Below are 17,731 nucleotides of genomic sequence, written 5' to 3'. Positions count from 1 at the left end.
TGCAGGGTGTGAGGTAAAACTGAGGGTGTATTAAATTTACATATCTTTTTACATTTACATATTTACAATTTACATATAAATTTGTTGAAGCAGCTCTTCAACATTTTGTATTTGTGTTGTTTCCTATATAAGTCTTAGACATCAGATTTTTATCAGGGATAGTTGGTGTACATATTTTACTCTATAGTTTCTCTTATCCTGTGTTCATTATTTTATTCTTGCAAAAACTTTTGACTGTTATGAAACTAAAGTTGCCTTTATTATCCTAACACTCTTCTATAGCCGTTCTTTTCTTAAGAATTTTTCCCCAAATATAGTTGTAGAAGGTACCTCCTCTTATTCTAGGATATAGATGTTGTTTACTTGTCGCAAGAAATGTGAAGATATTTGGAAATATTTAGAAATTTATGTATGTGATGTGTGGAATGCCAAGGAAAATTCCCTAAATTCTCATTTTCTTGGTTTACATGGTTAATAAATTGTTTTAAATTTTTCAACTAAGAGAGTTTAAATCATGCTCATCAGTCTTTTATGACAGTATTTCTTCCTAAGGCACTTAAACAGAAGATTTACTTCTAGGTTTATTGAGTTACAGCTTATTCTGTGAATTAAAAAAAAATCATAAATTTAAGTAGAAAAAGATCTTGGAAAATGTCGAGCTCATAATTTCATTATGCTTGGTTATTTTTTTCTAAATCTTGAATTTTGTTAGTGAATTTCAATCTTCCCATATTATGATGTATCTTGGGTATCAGGATATCTTTTATATAACTACTTAGAGGTAATATAACCTTGGTATAAGTTTGACTAATAAAATTAATATTACTTTGTTTAGATAGCATCTTTGATCCCAAAATTTACAGTGTTGCCTGGAGGATGGGAATAGATGACCTTAGAAAATTCCCTTTTGTCTTCACTTCCAAGATTTCGTAGTCCTATAAACACCTTAACTTTTCTTATATACCATCCACATATCCTAAAACTGGCACCAGCAGTTCGTATATCCAAATTAGTGTTCTAGAAATAAGAGATATGCATTAGAAGCAGAATTCAAGTTCTTAGCTCCAAAGCTGAAAGGAAGCCATCTAGTCCCACTGAGGTCTGAGCTCCCTGGGCCTCATTTTCCTCATCCTTAAAATGAGGAGATTGGACTACATGACCTTTAAGGTCCCTTCTGACTCTAGATCTGTGATCTTCTTTGATCCCTCATTGTCTATGTGAAGAAAAGAAGCCTGGGGAGATGTAGGTGATTTGCCCTGGATCACACAGGTAATAAGTGCCAGAGGGGAGACTTGAACCCAGAGCCAATGCTATTCTACTATTTTCTCAGTTCCTGTAGGCAGGCCTTTTGTTAAGGTAGAAGTTAAGTGTTATGGAACAGTGATCTGGTACATTTCACAGTTAATAAAATGGCTAGCATGACTCATCTTGTGCTGGAAGATATTGCACTGACTTCTTTCCATCCTCGAACTAGTGCCACTGCAGCTGCTACCACACTAGAGCATTCTGTAGATATAATTCTCACAATTCACTAATATTTAGAAACTCACAGGAGAGCATATTTTTTAAAAGTTAGAGCAACAATAAATTATCAAGGGAAGGGTACTAAAAATACCAATGCCAATAATAAAATAAAAAATTATATGGAAACCATTAAATATTTGAAGGCCAGTAGAAAAGCCATCTTTAATTATATTCATTCAACAAACTAGTTCAGCATACTTGAAAAACACTAACTAACATGAGTGTTTCCATATGCAAAGAGCAGAGAAAGAGGGTTGTATAAAAAACCATGAATCTCACTTGTGTACTCCATGTTGTTTTTAAAGTACTTTTATGTCAAAGCTGTCCAGCATGTCTTTCTTCCTCTGAACTTCTTTTGCTATTTCTGTGTACTTTTTATTTATATGTGTGTGTGTGTGTGTGTGTGTGTGTGTGTGTGTGTGTGTGTGTGTATATATATGTATGTATGTATGTATGTATGTATGGGTTTTTTTTTTAGGCATTTGGGGTTAAGTGACTTGCCCAGGGTCACACAGCTAGTGAGCATCAAGTGTTTGGTCTGAGGTCATATTTGAACTCAGGTCCTCCTGACTTCAGGACCGGTGCTTTATTCACTGCGCCACCTAGCTGCCCCTTCTGTGCACTTTTAAAAGTTGCTTCAGTGACACTTTTTTTTTTTTGCATCATGTTCACTATCCTCTGACCTCTAATCTCCTTCTAAATTAAAAAATAAAAAGCCCTCCTTTTTAACACATAAACATAATCAAGCAAAGCAAATCCACACATGGGAATAATGTGTAAAAAATGTATGTCTCGTCCCTCTTTCCCCTCCCCTTCAGGAGATAGGTAGCATGCTTCATCGCTGCTCATCTGGAGTCATGGTTGGCTGTCTTGTTGATCAGAGTTCTTAAGTCTGCTTTTATGCTGTTGTAGACATTGTATAATTGTATAATTCTTCTGGTTCTGTCCACTTTGCTTGACATTAGTTCATGCAAGTTTTCCCAGGTTTTTCTGAATTCATTCCTTCTGTAATTTCTCATGTAATATATTTCATTATATTCATATGCCACAATTGGTTGAGCCCTTCCTAGATTGATAGTTAATGCCTTAGTTACCAGCTCTTTGCCATAACAAACTAAGGAGCACCCCCTTTGTTTCCTTTCTTATTCTTTTTTTTTTTTGCTTTGGATATCTTTTTGTACTTTCTAGTCTTCTCCCTCTTTTATCTCTAAGTTAAATGCCTAATTTTGCTGAGTCAAATTGTATTTGCCCTATTTTAGAAGAACCAGACATGTAAAATGTCGCTCATTACCATAAAAATGGACAGAATTTTTTTTTAAATCTGTGCCTGTGATTTTATTAGTATAGGAAATTAAGTTTTGATATTCCGTCCACCTTATGTGTAATTTAGTGCTGGAGAGTTGCCTGGGGTATTGACAGATTAAATGACATTCCTATAATCACTCAGCCAGTGTGGCTCAGAGGCAGGTCGTAAGCCAGGTCTTCCTGACCCAACAACTAGTTTTTTAGCTACTAGACCATGCTGGGAAATAATTGTACTGGCATAATATTGTACTGGTATAAACAAAACCTATTGAAATCTTTGGGATTGCTCTGATTTGTAGGTTGAGGTACCTAAAAGATACCGACAAAATTCTTGTAGGATTGTTTATGCTTAAGGAAGAGGAAGAATTAGATATTCACATTAAATTTGTATGGTAAAAGTGGGGGTCATCATAATCAGGCTGTGCCTTAAAGAGAATAGGGATTTTTTTTCCATTTTATTTTTAAGTATGTAGTAAATTTAGCATGTTACCTTCAACAAAGTTCTGCTTGTTTGGTTCTTTCCTGTTTTCCTTGTCTGTTTCCTTTCTATTCTCTCTTTGTTAGTGGGATATGGGGGAGAGGAAAACATTCCCTTTCACTCTCAGCTTGCCTACCCTCCACTGAAAAAAAGGGAAACAAAACCCTTGTGACAAATACTTGATATGTCTCATTCTGCATCTTTTTTTTAATATAAATTTATTTATTTTTAGTTTTCAACATTCATTTCACAAGTTTTTGAGTTCCAAATTTTCACCCTATCTCCCCCCTCTCATTCTGCATCTTGAGTCCATCACACCTGTCTAGAGATAGGTAACATGCTCATCAGCATTCCACTGGAATCATATTTAGTCAAAAAATAATATTAGCTAACATTTCTATAATACTTTAAAGTTTCCAAAGCACTTTACATGTGTTACTTCATTTGATCCTCACTATAAGCCTGGAGATTGGAGCTATAAGTATCTCTGTTTTGGAGATGAGGAAACAAAGGGTGAGATTAAGTGACTTGCCCAGGGTCCCACAACAGTAAATGTTGAACTCAGCTCTTCTTACTCCAAGCCTTCTATCCACTGTATCACCTAGTCACCTTTGCATTGATCAAAGTTCTTAAATCTTTTAAAGTTGATTGTCTGTATAGCATTGTTGTTATCATATAAATTATTTTTCTGGTTTTGATCACTTAACTCTGAATCATTTCATACAAGTCTTCCCAGGTTTAAAGGAAATAGATTTTTAAGTCTTGTAAATGTGGGCCCCAACCTACTGCTGAGCATAAGTTCCTGATACGTAAAATTATGGACCTCTGCTTCAGCCAAACTGGTCTCCATATGGTCCCTTCAGTATTGCTTCCCTACTGTCTCTTATATGGTTTTCTCTACCTGGATTTCCTTGCCTTTCCTCTCCATGTTTTCATGGCCAAGATACCCTTTGAGTTCTGTTATCTCCATGGTGCCATCCCTGATTATGTCGGCTGTGTTTCTTCTCTGTCCTCCTATAAGTACTTCAAGTCATAGGTTCAGAGGATCATAGGTTTAAAAGGCCATCTAGTCCATCCCCTCCTTTTGGAGACAAAGAAATTTGGGCCCCCCTAGAACTTAAGTGACCTGCCTAAGATCACCCAGGTAGTAAATAACTGAGCTGGGATTTGAAACCATATCCTCTGAAATCAAGACAAGCAGTATACAGTATCATGTATACATATATGCAAGAGAGAGAGAGAGAGTGTGTGTGTGTGTGTGTGTGTGTGTGTGTGTGTGTGTGTACACACAGTAAAAATTTGTGTACTAAATTAAAGGTTTCGTTTGTTTTTGTCTAGTCCAGTGGTCAGCAAACTAGGCTAAACTCCAGGCCAAACTCACTGTTTTTGTGTGGCTTGTGAGTCAAGAATGGCTTTTACGTTTTGTATTTTTATGCCACACCTGCCACTGGTCTCGGGCATTTGGTAAATGTTTGTGATGTTACGTGGAACAGTATTTCTCAAACTCTGGGGTTCCATGAAGAATAGTTAAAATGGCAATTAATCACAAGCACAAAGTTATTCACTTTGTTGTCGTTGTGAAGAATAGGCAGTGTGACTTTAATTCTTTAGAATTATTTTCTTGATTGAAAACCAGTCATTGAATGTATCCTGTAATACATAATAACACTTTTTTTAGTATGATTTGTACCTAGACCCGTTGTAGTTAAAGTTGATAAAACTGGGAAGTTTGAAGAGACAAGAAAGCAAAAATGCTGATAACTGACTCTGAAGATGATGAAACAACTTTTTTACTTTAATTTAAAAACTATTTCCAAATGCAAAAGAGAGGCAATATCATTATTTCCAACTTCATTTTATTTCTGTTGACCCTAAAGCACATAATGTGGATTGTCTGATTTTTGAAAGTTGTTGTTCTATGAATCCAGGAAAATTACAAAGGCATTTATGAACAAAACTCTTAGGTGAAACTCTTATATTGCATATATAAATAAAAAGGAAAACAAAAAATTTAATGGAAGATAACAAGGTGAACTACCTCATACACTTATTGTTCCCAATTATAAAATTGAGGCAGCTAGGTGGTGCAGTGGATAGAGAGCACTTTGGAGTTAGGAAAACTTGAGCTCAGATTCACCTTTGGCAACCTCTCTTTGCTTCAGTTCTTTCATCTGTAAAAGAGGGATAATAATAGAATCTACCTCGCAAGATTTGTGGATAAAATGAGATAATATTTGTAAAATGTCTTGCAAACCCTGAAACACTATTATATAAATGCTAGATATTATTGTTATTAAAGCATTTATTGATGGTGTTTTTATCAGGCTAACGGATGGCCCAGTGCTAGAAAGGATAGCTAGCATATTGAATGACAGGATATTCAAAGATCTCAGCAGGCTAGAACATTGAGCCCAGATCTATTAAAATAAACTTTTATAGGGATAGAATAAAAGAGAGGTGATAATCTTGCCATACTCTGCTCCGGTAAGGGTGCATCTTGAATAGTTCAGGGCCCTACATTTTAGAAAGAAAGTTAGAAGTGGATCCTGCTTATGAAGGTCTTTAAAATTAGGCCATACAAGTTGAAGGAGGCCGGATGGCTGGACTCATAGAATTTAATTGTTAATGGTTCCATTTCATTGTAGCATGAGGTATCCACTAGAGTTACCCGTAGGAGCTGTTCATAGGAGCACTATGCTGTTCGGCATTTTTATCAGTGATTTGGATAAAGGCATAGATGGTGTGTTCATCAGATCTGTGAATGACAAAAAGGTGAGAGGCATAGCTTACATATTGGATGACAGAATCAGGATCTTGTCAGGCAAGAGCATTGGGATAAATCTAATAAGATGAAACTAAATATGGATAAATCTTGCACTTGAGTTCAAAAAAAATCAACTTCATGAGTGTAAGATAGGGGTTTCGTGGATAGACTCTAGTTGCTGTAAAAAGGTTCTGGGAGTTTCAGCAGCCTTCAAACTCAAAATGAGTCAGCATTGTGAGGGGACAGCCAAAAATGCAGTGCTGGCTGGCACTGGGAGGGAACATGGCTTCCAGGAATAGGGAGCTGACATCCTCTAGAGCAATGTCAAGCACCATGGTTTTCAAAAGACATTGACAAGCTGGAAATGTCCAGAGGAAGGCAGACAGGATGGGAAAGGGCCTTGAGTTCATGTCCTATGAAGACCAGCTATAGGACCTGGGCATCTTTAACCTGGAGAAAAAAATAATTAGGGGGAGTATAGTTACCATATTTAAGTATTTGAAGAGATATCTGAAGGAGAGATTAGCTTTGTTCTGTTGGTCCCCAGCAGGCAGAAGCAGTGGGTGAAAGTTGAAAAGAGGCAAATTTGGGCTTGATGTAAGGGAAAACTTCCTAACAATTAGAGCTGTCCCAAAGTGGAATGGGTTGCCTCCAGAGCTTAGTAGTTCCACTTCCTTGGGGGTCCTCATGCCAAGATTGAATGGCCTCTTGTTACATAGATTACAGGGGACATTTATTTTGTTTATGGGTTGGACTAGATGGTTGTTGAAGTATATTCCTGTTATTAGATTTTGTGATAGTAAAGAGGGTACTGGGTGTGGAGTTAGAGCTCGTATCCCAATCTGTCACATAATTTGTTTGGCCTTAGGTGAGTCACATAACCTCATTACTACTCAGTTTCCTCATCTGTGAAATGAGGTTGGAATAGATGCCTAGGAGAGCTCTCTCAGTTTTACATCCTGTGAAATGGATGTGGACATGATAGCTGTCCTTAATCATTTTAAGGATTGTTATTTGTTAGAGAGATTAGCTTTGTTCTGTTTGGCCCCAGCAGACAAAACTAGGAACAGTGGATGGAAGTTCCATCTATATCACCTTATTGCGGATGATAGAGTTGGCATGTAACTGTATTTATGGGGATACTGGTTACTAATCCCCTGAGGATTCTATTTCGTTTCATTAGGAGTTAAGCACCTGTCTCACAATCTTCCTCTCCATCCCAACCCCTGCCCTCATATGTGGGAATTTCAATATACATGTTGAAATACACTTAAAAACCCTGGCCATGATTAGGAACCTGAGGCCCAGAGAAGTTAGCTGACTTGTCTAAGGTCTCATAGGTCTTCTGACTACAAATCCAAACCTCTTTTAGTGTGATCCCATGAAAGCTTATCAGGGGGGAGAGAGAGAGAGACCAGCAGATCCAAGATATTCACACAAAAGATTAGACATACAGTTGATGATTATTTAGCAAAAGAAACTGAGAAAGAGCAGTCACGTGTAGAAGAAATAGGAGAGAGCTGAATCACTAAAAATGATGGAAAGCATAATTTCAAGGAGGTAATGGGCGGCAGTGTCACAAGCTACAGAAAAGATCAGGACGTGTGAAGACTGAGAATAGGCCATCCTGTTTAAAAGTTAGGAGCTCATTAGTAACATCGGAGAAAAGTTTCAATTGAACGGTAGAGTTATTGCAAGGGATTGAGAAATGAGTGGGAGCCAAGGACCTGGACGTAGCAGTGTTCATTTTGGGAAATAGGTGTGAAGAAGAAGGATGAGAGAAAATGACCTAGAGCTGAGGCTTAGTGTGTGAACATCAACTGAACAAGTTGTCAAGGGATTCAAGGTGAGCTACAGTGCCTTTTTAAACTGATTAACTGTAGAATCAAGACAAGGCCTGTCCAAACAAGTGTGACAGATAGAGAACAGGGGAAAATTGAGGAGAGTGGGGAGGTCATCTTGAATAAAGAGCAGATTTAGGAAGAATCTGGAAATTATGATCAAAGAGAATTTTGAAAAGAATTTCTCAGGCCTTTGCAATCTAACTCCCATCCTCATCTCTCAACTGAAACTACTCTACCAGAGTTAGCAGTGAATTAACTTTGTCAATTCAGTGGCCTTTTCTCAGTCTTCATCCTTTTTTGATCTCTCTCTAGTACTTGACTCTATTCACTACTCTCCTCTCCTGAATACCTCGTCCTTTCTGTATTTTTATGACACTGCTATCTCTTGGTCTGCCTCCTACTTCTTTCTTGCCAGTCACAATTTAGGACCTAACCTATGTAAGTGTATTTGACGTTATTGTCCTAGGTCGTCTTTTCTCGCTATCCTCTCCTTGTTGGCGATTTCGTTTCCTTTGGATTCAACTAACTTTATGCAGATAACTCACAAGTCTGTATATCCAGCCCTTGTCTTAACTCCAAACCTACATCAACAGCTGCCTATTGGACATCTCCAGCTAACTGTTTCTTCAGCTTTTCAGGCTCAGCATATACAGACTTCATCATCTTTTCCCCAAAGTTTTTCCCTCTTCCTTTGTTGAGGGCAGCATCAACTTAACATTCACCCAGATTGATGATTTCTGAATCATCCTGGATACTTCTCTCTACCTTGTCTCTCATATCCAGTCAGTTATTAAATTTTGTCAATTCTTTGTCCATAATATATCTGACATCTGTTCCTTTTTTTTTCAGTTACACAGACCCCATTCTAATTCAGGTTCTCATCACTTCTCATGCGGGTTATTACAATAGCTTCTTACTTGGCCTACCTGCTGCCCATTTCCACCATCTCAAGTCCAGCTTCTACATGATCAAGCCACTTCTGTGCTCAAAAAGTTTAGTGGTTTCTGTGTCTCTGGTATAAAAATTTAAACTCCTTTGTTGGGCATTTGAAGCCCTTTACAATCTAGGTACCACTTACCCTTCTAGACTTTATAATTGTTGTTCGATCGTGGCTGACTCTTTGTGACCCCATTTGGGTTTTTTTTTGGCAAGGATACTAGACTGGTTTGCCATTTCCTTCTCCAGCTCATTTTACAGATGAAGAGACTGAGGCAAACAGGGTTAAGTGACTTGCCCAGGGTCATATAGCTAGTGAGTGTCTGAGGACGAATTTGAGCTCCATGAAGATGAATCATCCTGACTCCAGGCTCAGCATTCTATCGACTGTGTCACCTAGCTGCCCTAAACTTTATAATACATTGCCACCAAAACTGATTTTCTTGCTATTCTATATGACATTGCATCTGCCATCTCTGGGTCTTTACACAGGCAGTCCCTCAGGCCCTGAAAGCACTTCCCTCTTCACAGCCTCCTAGATTGCCTATCTTCTTTCAAAACTCAACTTAAACACTGCCTTCAAGAGACCTCATTTCCCCTTCTCTCAAGCTACTATTACCTCTTACCCAAAAAATATCTCCTATGTATTTTGCATATACTTAGATGTGTACATATTGTCTTCTGTAAGAGTGTGAGCTCTTTGAGGGCAAAGGCATGCAGTAAGTGCTTAATAAAAATCTGTTTGTTTATTGATCTAAGGGTATGTCTTAGATCCACAGACACTATTATTGGACAGTGCAGGCATAATTGACACGTCATAAGAGTTGAGGTTGATGAACTAGGAGGCCCAGGGCGCTTGACTCTTGAAGTCACGCAGGATAAAGACTAGGGTTGAGGTAGAGAGGAGGAACACAGTGAGTTCTTTATTGAACAAATGGAGCTTTATAGATGTAGTAACAAGGAACTTGCACAGGGTGATATCATCTCAAAGGACTAGAAGTTACTGAGTGATACTGGCAGAGGAGTGGTCTCAGCATAGCAGTAGATGGAGCAAGAAGATAAAGGGAATTTCTGACTGTGGGCAGCTAGGTGGCGCCATAGTGCAGAGTTCCCATCCTGGAGTTAGGAAGACTAATCTTCTTGAGTTCGAGTCTGGCCTCAGACATGTACTGGTTGTGTGACCCTGGGCAAATTACTTGCCTCAGTTCCTCATCTGTAAAATGAGCTGGAGAAGGAAATGGCAAACCACTCTAGAATCTTTGCCAAGAAAACCCCAAATGGAGTCTTGAAGAGTCAGAAAAGACTGAAAAATGACTGAACAGCAACTAAATTTCTGACTTGACTGGTTGTGTGTTTATGAATCACAAGGAATAGAGAATCAAGAATTGGAGATTTTTTAATCATAGGGTAGAGGGAATGCCTACTAGGGAGAACCTTGCAAACTAAATCACTATTAAGACTCAGGTTCTAGTTAAAATTTTAATAATACTAATACCAGATTGCATTTGTAGCACTTTCAGGTTTCTAAAACTTTTTACAAACATCTCATTTTATCCTTATAACAACCCTAGGAAGTAGATGCTATTTGTTATCCCCATTTTGCAGATGAAGAAACTGAAGGGGACAGAGGTTAAGTGGGTTGTCTAAGGTCACTAGCTAGGAAGTATCTGTGTATGTATTTGAACTCAGATATTACTAACTCTAGGCCTGGCGTTCTAGCTACTTTACCACCTTGCTGTCTCTAGTGTGAAGGAGCCTTTTTTTATTTTGTTTTCCAGATATTTTTCCTCATTTAATTGCAGGGCCAGGCCAGTCCCAGACTTTGGTAGCTAAGAGGTTCCTAAAAAAGAATATTGCTGGAGAACCACATGGCTACAGATGAATTTGTAGTCTGAGCTGTTATTTCTGTTCTGAAACATTTAAATTGATGAGATCACAGATCCGTTGGAGTATTATTTTTGTTTATCTTGGCATGATCTCCATCGATTTTTCTCATTGATCTTTCAGATGAGATGTTTTTCAGTGTCTGTTCTAGCAAGTCTGAAAAAGTAATTTCATCAGCACTACCTTATAAATCCTTGGGAGAAAAATAAAGGAAATATTCTCTTTTCTAAACTCTTAATGTATAGGCTTCATCTTTCAGTAATCAGATTTCATATATGTCCAACTTTAAAATTAGGACAGCACCCATCTGAAAAGTTTGGGGAGTAAGAAAAGGCCATTATTTTGAAAGGAACCTCTGAAATTCTGAAAGCAAAATGTCTAATAAGATTATGGATTAGTTACTTAATATTTTTGGAGGCAGGGGATTTGTTAGTGATAAGAGAACAGTAGTAGAATAACTTAATTGGCCAACACATATTTACTGAGCACCAAGTATGTCTACAATGCTCTGCTAGGAAGAGAAGGGAATTAAAAAAGAAAATTTCAGGCACTATTTCTGTTTACAATGTTTTTTTAAGAGTATGAATGAGAATTCTTATCAGGTGTGTTTAATATGTGTCATTCAGATATGAAGGATTGGGTTTTTTATTGATGACAAAACAATGTCATGTATCACAGACCTGCTGTACACATTTCCTTTTTCACATGGTATACTTCTCCAAATCTGGCACCTTTTATTAGTAATCACTTATTTGTGTAATTTAGGATTGTAGACCATGTTAATATAAAGGCATATTGATCAAATAGTGAAATTACTTAAGCAGTCATAAAAAATTAAACAACTGTGCTTTAATTGGCATAAATCGGGTTCTTAAGCTCTTTTGTGTGTCATGTACCCCTTTGGCAGTCTGGTGAAACCTATGGGTCCCTTCTCAGAATAATATTTTAAATGCATAAAATATATAGGATTACGAGGCAAATCAACTATGTTAAAATATGCTTATCAAAAAATTTTAAGTCCACAATCTCCAGGTTTTAAGAACCTTTGGCATAAACGGTTATTTTTATAATTGCAGAAAGAACTGGTTATCTTCCTGGGCAGTATTACAAGGTTCATCTTTACTCTTTACCAAAACCCAAGGAAGTAGCACGAGTTGGGTAAGTATGCCATATGTCTGGTATTTATACCTTTGATTTAAAGGTATATGATATTGTACATATTTTTCAATAGTAGTTTGCAAATTCTTAATATTTATTCCTGTATGGTGGAGGAGGTCTGAATATTTGCTCTACTCTTTAATTAGAAAAATCTGGCTCTCTTTAGCATTGTAGAATAATCATATTCTTGACTCAGTACCAGGATTCTGACACTGGAATCAGTTGATATCTTCACAAGTATTTTACTCTTAATCATTAGACTAGACCTTAAGGTATATTGGTATATTGGAAGGAAAAGAGTAAACGGAGAGATAATTTAGTCTCAATTGAAAGACAAAGAACATATAGCCAGTAGTGCAGCAAGCTTCAAAGGCTGTGCATTGAGAGAATGCAGGGCAATAGTCTAATTATAGCATTTAAATGAATCTCTAATGTTGAAAGTCATTTTTGAAAGCCCCTTTGCGTGACAGAATAAGGACATTTCATTGTAATCTGAGGAATTCTAAAACCTTTTTCATGATTGCATTTAAAAAAAATACTTCAGAGGCACATAGGTTGGCAATTTTTGCATCATCTCAGACTCCTCACTCTGCAGTATCCATTTAGTTGCCAGATATTGTCAGTTATACCTTTATAACATCTTTTTGCAAATTCTGGCCCTCATCACTTATCACGTGGATTATTGCAGTAGCCCCTCAGTTGTTCTCCAACACAGGTACCAAAATAACCGAGTTGCTTCTGTTCAAGAAGCTTCGGTGTCTCCCTGGTGTGTCTAGGATACAATGCAGTCCTCTCCTTTTGACATTTAAAGCCCTTTACCGACTGGTTCCAGTCTGCTTTACCAGTTTCATTTCGTGTTACTGCCCTTTGTTCATTCTACATTTTCTGAAAACTTCAATCCGTCTCCCTCTTTTGGGCCTTTGCATAGTTTCTGCCCCATTCCTGTATCATTCATTCATTCGTTCGTTCATTCATGCATGCGTGTAAAAAGGTTTCTGTTCAGGTCACTGTGCCATGTGCTAAATAGACAAAGACGAAAAACAAAATAAGTCCCTGTGTAACTTAGTAGTTATGTCCAAATTGCTTTAGAAACATAAAGTTTCAGAACCTTGACCAGGATCACATAGCTAATATGTGTTATAGGTGAAATTTGAACCCAGATCTTCTGACTCTTTGTCACTTTGTCAGGCTGCCTTTACCTTGCACATGAATGAGTGTTTGTTGAATTGAATTAACTTTTAAAATAACATGAATTATAAAGATTATTATTAACAACTATTCATGAATCATTAAAGAGTTATTCTTCAAGCCTTTGTTTTTTTAGTATAAATGCATTTGAAATGCATATCTTTCCAACATGAACATTTCACCAATTTTTATCCTACTCAGTTACATAATTATTTCTCAGTGACTAAGTTTCTTTAAAGTTAATGGGAATTTGCGACATTGAAGGGATTCTTAGACTTTGTGAAGAAACAAATGTAGTTTGGAGGATTTGCGACGAATTTCAGTTGTCTGTATTCATAATAGACCCATATGAGCATTGCCCTGCACCAGGTTCTGTATGTGGCAAGTTAGCCCTTGGATTCTAGGATAGCATAATCTTAATATCATTATGACCTGATTAGAATCCCAAACATACTGAATGTCCCTTTATTCTTGTTCCATACTCTAATCTGATCTCCATCTACAACCAACACAATGAAATAATTCCCATTGCATGAGAATTAAAATTTTGATTTGATTTGGTTTTCAAGATAAATAGATGTTGGGGTGAGTTAAAATTAAATAAATATGCCATAATGCCTTTTTATTTTTTATTTGAAACATATAAATTTTTTTTTGCTTATGTTATTGTGTTTCTAGAGAAGAATTACACAACTCTATCTACTTCTTGTTCAATTGTTAGAAAATAAAGTAATTACTATGTTAGCGGATAGTTAGAAAGGGAAATTTAAAGAAAAATATTGAAAACAAAATTTTAAAGATTGAATTTTTAAAGGTGTTAAGAAAGACTCCTGGGATAAGTTTACGTTACTAGGTGTTGAGGTCACTGTCTCTCAATTTATCTTGATTTACTTGGTATATTGAAAGACTATTATGTGCTTCTGAAAATGAGAGAAATCAGTGAGCAGAGGCATTTTTATATGTGTAGATTCAAATAACATTTTAAATTTGTTAAAATGTTTTCAAAAACTAAATATGAATTTCCATTGCATCATGATAGCTAAAAATGTACATTGGAAATCATTGCTTAAAGTTAGGTTATTAGAAATATTACAGTGGAAAGCAGTACGTAGAATCTCATAGTATCTGGAACGTATAGGTAGCTGTTGGTTGTAGTCATGATTAGGGCAAAATTGAAAATCTTAGAATGGTTTCCCTTTGCCATTTTAAACATCTAGTATATATTTAGAGAAAGTTAAATTGGGGAAAATTGTATTCCAGGTTTTGGTATTAGTGGGCCCTTATGGATCATTTCTACAGCTCACTCTTTCTCTTCAAAAGCACAGGTATTGAGAGTTCATAGAATTAGGTTTGTAGGTCAGATTAATTCAAATCAATTCAATAAACATTTATTATGTTCAAGGTACCGGGGATACGAAGACAAGAATAAAAAATAGTCCTTGATGTCAAGGACCTTATATTCTATAGAACAAGATTTGGAAGATTATAACTTTGTCTTCTTAGCTAATCACTGATTAGATTTGTAGAGTTTGATTATAATAGAGCATGGATGTTATACTGTCACAAGATTTGATCTTTTAATCTCCAGCAGATTGAAATCCTTCCATTTTCTCCTTTGGAGAAACAGTTCTTGGGCAGTAAAAATGGGCTTATCCACTTGAGACACTCATTTTTAATTTTATAAAATCATTCTGTAAAGTGTGCCTTGTCACCTAGTCAGATGCTAGCTATTTTAAATTTAAATATTCCAGCACCATTTTAAAAAATTCCATCTCAAATTTCTAGGTGTATAAAGTAACTTTAAATTCTGTACAAGTATTAATTTTTAATGATCATACATTTCTTTGAATGTATGTATTTTTTTGTATCTGTTTGTATCTGTTGTGCATTCTGTAAAGTACTGTCTTCTGAATGTATACAGTGGCAAATTAAGAAAAGAAAAATCTTGTGGCGTGCCTCCTGGGTGTGAAAGACAAGCTCCAGAGTTCAGTTTTGTGGGTGTCATGTGTGTCTGCTGTAGAATTGTGCTTTGTCCTGTCGAGGGCCAGGGGGGTTTCCTCTCTCATGTGTCATCGTGCTGTTATGCATTGTTATTACATCATCCCTCTCTTCCCTTTTCCCATCAAGTCATTCTGCCCACGGGGCTCAATTCCGGAGCTCCTACTCTCGCTGCTTTCTTCTTGGAAAGATTCTGTGAGCCGTCGGCCTGCTGTCACCTCTGTAAACTCTGACCCCGTTTCAGCTGTCACTGTATGTGTTCTGTTGCATGCCACTTGCCACGCACAGCAATGCTCTTTTCTTTGACATGAATTCATGGGAATAAATGCAGCAATGAAATGGAGGCAATATGATGTCGTGAAAAGATTGGGAACCCAGAAACCTGGGTGTTTAGTCCCACTTCTGCCAATAACTTGCCATGTGACCGTGGGCAAGTCACCTAACTAATGTAAGTCTGCTGTTTAATCAACCAAATGAGTAGATAGATGATCTCCAAGGTTGCTTCCAGGTGCAAATTTGGTCTTTCTGCCATTCTCTGAAAAAAATGGGATGGGGAGTCCCTGGGCCTGGATGAGAAAAATTGCAAGGAATTTTGCTAAACAAATTGAATCTTTCTGGCATTCCATTTCATGTCATTTTATTCATAGTTTTGTTGCTAAAATATTTCTATTTAAATATGTCGGTTATTTCTAATCATAACCTATATATTAACAGTTTTGATTTGGGAAATTTAAAAATAATTCTGGTGTTTTTTTTGTCATGTATCTATTAATTCTCTTATCAGTTCTACTTTGAAATATATACTCTTGTGATAGGAATATAAATAGCATAGCAAGGAGGTGCTTAGTAGTTCAGGAGAAGACATGCTGGACTTGGAACCAGAAGACTTGAGTTTGACTATCGATTATGCTGTTTGCCTGTGAGACCTTAGGGAAAGGGAAGGGAACACATATTATTAAGGGCCTACTTTGTGCCAGGCACTATGCTGAGCACTTTGCAAATACTAGCTCACCTAACCTTTCTGGGTCTTGATTACCTTGTCTGTAAGGTAAGAGTTGGACCAAATGACCTCTGTTCTTTTCTGGCTCTAGATCTGTGATCCAAATAATGTGTTTGTTGAACAAACAGAATTAAAATCTTTGTTGGGACAGAGATTGGAGAAGTTGTTTAATCTAATTTGTTTCTGAATAGGAATTCTCTCTAAAACATCTGCAAAGGACCCGTAGAGAACATACCAAATTTCTGTAGAATATGGGTACAATTTTGGAAGAATGTTGCAAATCATCTTATTTTTGTTGTGGTGGTATTTTGTTATAATAAGGAGCATACATCTAGATTTCACATCCCATTCTCCCAGGCTAGACATAAGATAGATCTGAGGTCCAAAGAGGATGTCCAAGCTTTTGCTTGTGAACTAACCAATGATGAGTGCTGTGATCCCAAAGGGGAAAAAGCGGGATGACTCACGTGGGCCTCACTTCCATCTTTTTTTTTTCCTCAGCTTCTGGGTCATTTTGTATTCAGATGTTTTGTTTCAGTGGATGGTTAGAAAGCTTCTGTGAGGTGTTTCTCTGGAGGGTGCTTCAGAACTTTGGTGGTATATAAGAGTGAGCTGAAAGTCTTGATAGAACAGAGAATTTGTGAGGCCCTAAATTTTAACGATGGAGAATAAGAGAGAACAAGAAAAATTTTAGAAGGTTGTTCATTGGGTCATTTGTTGTAGCCAAATCAACAAATAATAAGAAAGATGGTTGTGATGGTAGTTGATGTAATGAGATTTTGTCTATTTGCTTTTAAGCCAGCCACAGTTCTGTTGAGTTCATTTGAACATGTGATATTTATGGAGAAAGCGGTTCAGAAAAGACTGGTTATCTTTTCAAAAACATTAAATGTTATATGTGAGCTACTTTTGTAGATTGAGAGAACTCTACAATTAGCAGTCCTGTTTGGGCAGAAGGATTTGTGGTGAATAGTTCAAGAAATTCTGCAGTTGAGCCCCAGAACCTGAGATGCGTGTCATCATTTTAGTGAACTTTGATGGTGGATATTATAGTTTGGGGCTGGCCATATCATGCCAATGCAGATAGCCTGTCTGTTTTGAGTAGACTTTTTCACGTACAGCAGTTTCTGTCAGGATAAAGCATTAGGTCCTAGAAATTAATCATTTAGTTCCACAGACTGTGTATGAAATTGTTAATGCACCTGCTCCATTTATTAGTGTGAAAATGTGTGATTGAAGAATTAAAGATACATTTATGTGGCTCCGTTTCATAAGACTATTCTTTGATCTTTACAACTCGTGAATAAGAGTCCATTTTAGTTTCATTATGTCCTTTGGATGTAGAAACTTTTGGAAAGTTGTACAAGGATAATGACAACCTACTATATATCTAACACATTGTAAAATAAATGGCTGTCAGCTTGTACTAGAAGATGAACAAAAGCTGCCATCAAGAATATTTGTTTCTAATCTAATAGTCCAGATTTATGAATGAATTTGTATATTGCATGCTTTCTAAGTCGTCGTAAAAGAAGCATGGATCTCTAACCCAAACCATCCGCATGAATTAATTTGGATTCAGGGTCTAAATAATTACATGTAGGTTAATAATTTTATTAGAAATTATTTAGCATCAGTACTATAGATTTCTT

At 36.7% G+C, this 17,731-nt stretch overlaps 1 protein-coding gene across 13 annotated transcripts in view; it reads left to right on the top strand.

Annotated features, from left to right (window-relative positions):
• Positions 1–17,731, top strand: part of ARHGAP12 (Rho GTPase activating protein 12) — a 145,609-nt gene that overhangs the window by 89,507 nt on the left and 38,371 nt on the right. For 9 of the 13 annotated variants that reach the window (XM_078152151.1, XM_020990473.2, XM_078152157.1 and 6 more), the window contains 2 exons: positions 11,812–11,893; positions 15,209–15,331. In XM_078152151.1, coding sequence (XP_078008277.1) covers positions 11,812–11,893; positions 15,209–15,331 — 205 coding nt within the window. The remainder of the gene's footprint in view (positions 1–11,811; positions 11,894–15,208; positions 15,332–17,731) is intronic. The other 4 variants (XM_020990480.2, XM_020990478.2, XM_020990477.2 and 1 more) reach the window with 1 other exon arrangement.

Source organism: Phascolarctos cinereus, unplaced genomic scaffold (assembly GCF_003287225.1).
Source record: "Phascolarctos cinereus isolate Bilbo 61053 unplaced genomic scaffold, phaCin_HiC Scaffold_1;HRSCAF=81, whole genome shotgun sequence".
Taxonomy (NCBI): domain Eukaryota; kingdom Metazoa; phylum Chordata; class Mammalia; order Diprotodontia; family Phascolarctidae; genus Phascolarctos; species Phascolarctos cinereus.
The sequence above is the reverse complement of the archived record's forward strand: the minus strand, read 5'-3'. Positions and strand labels throughout refer to the sequence as shown.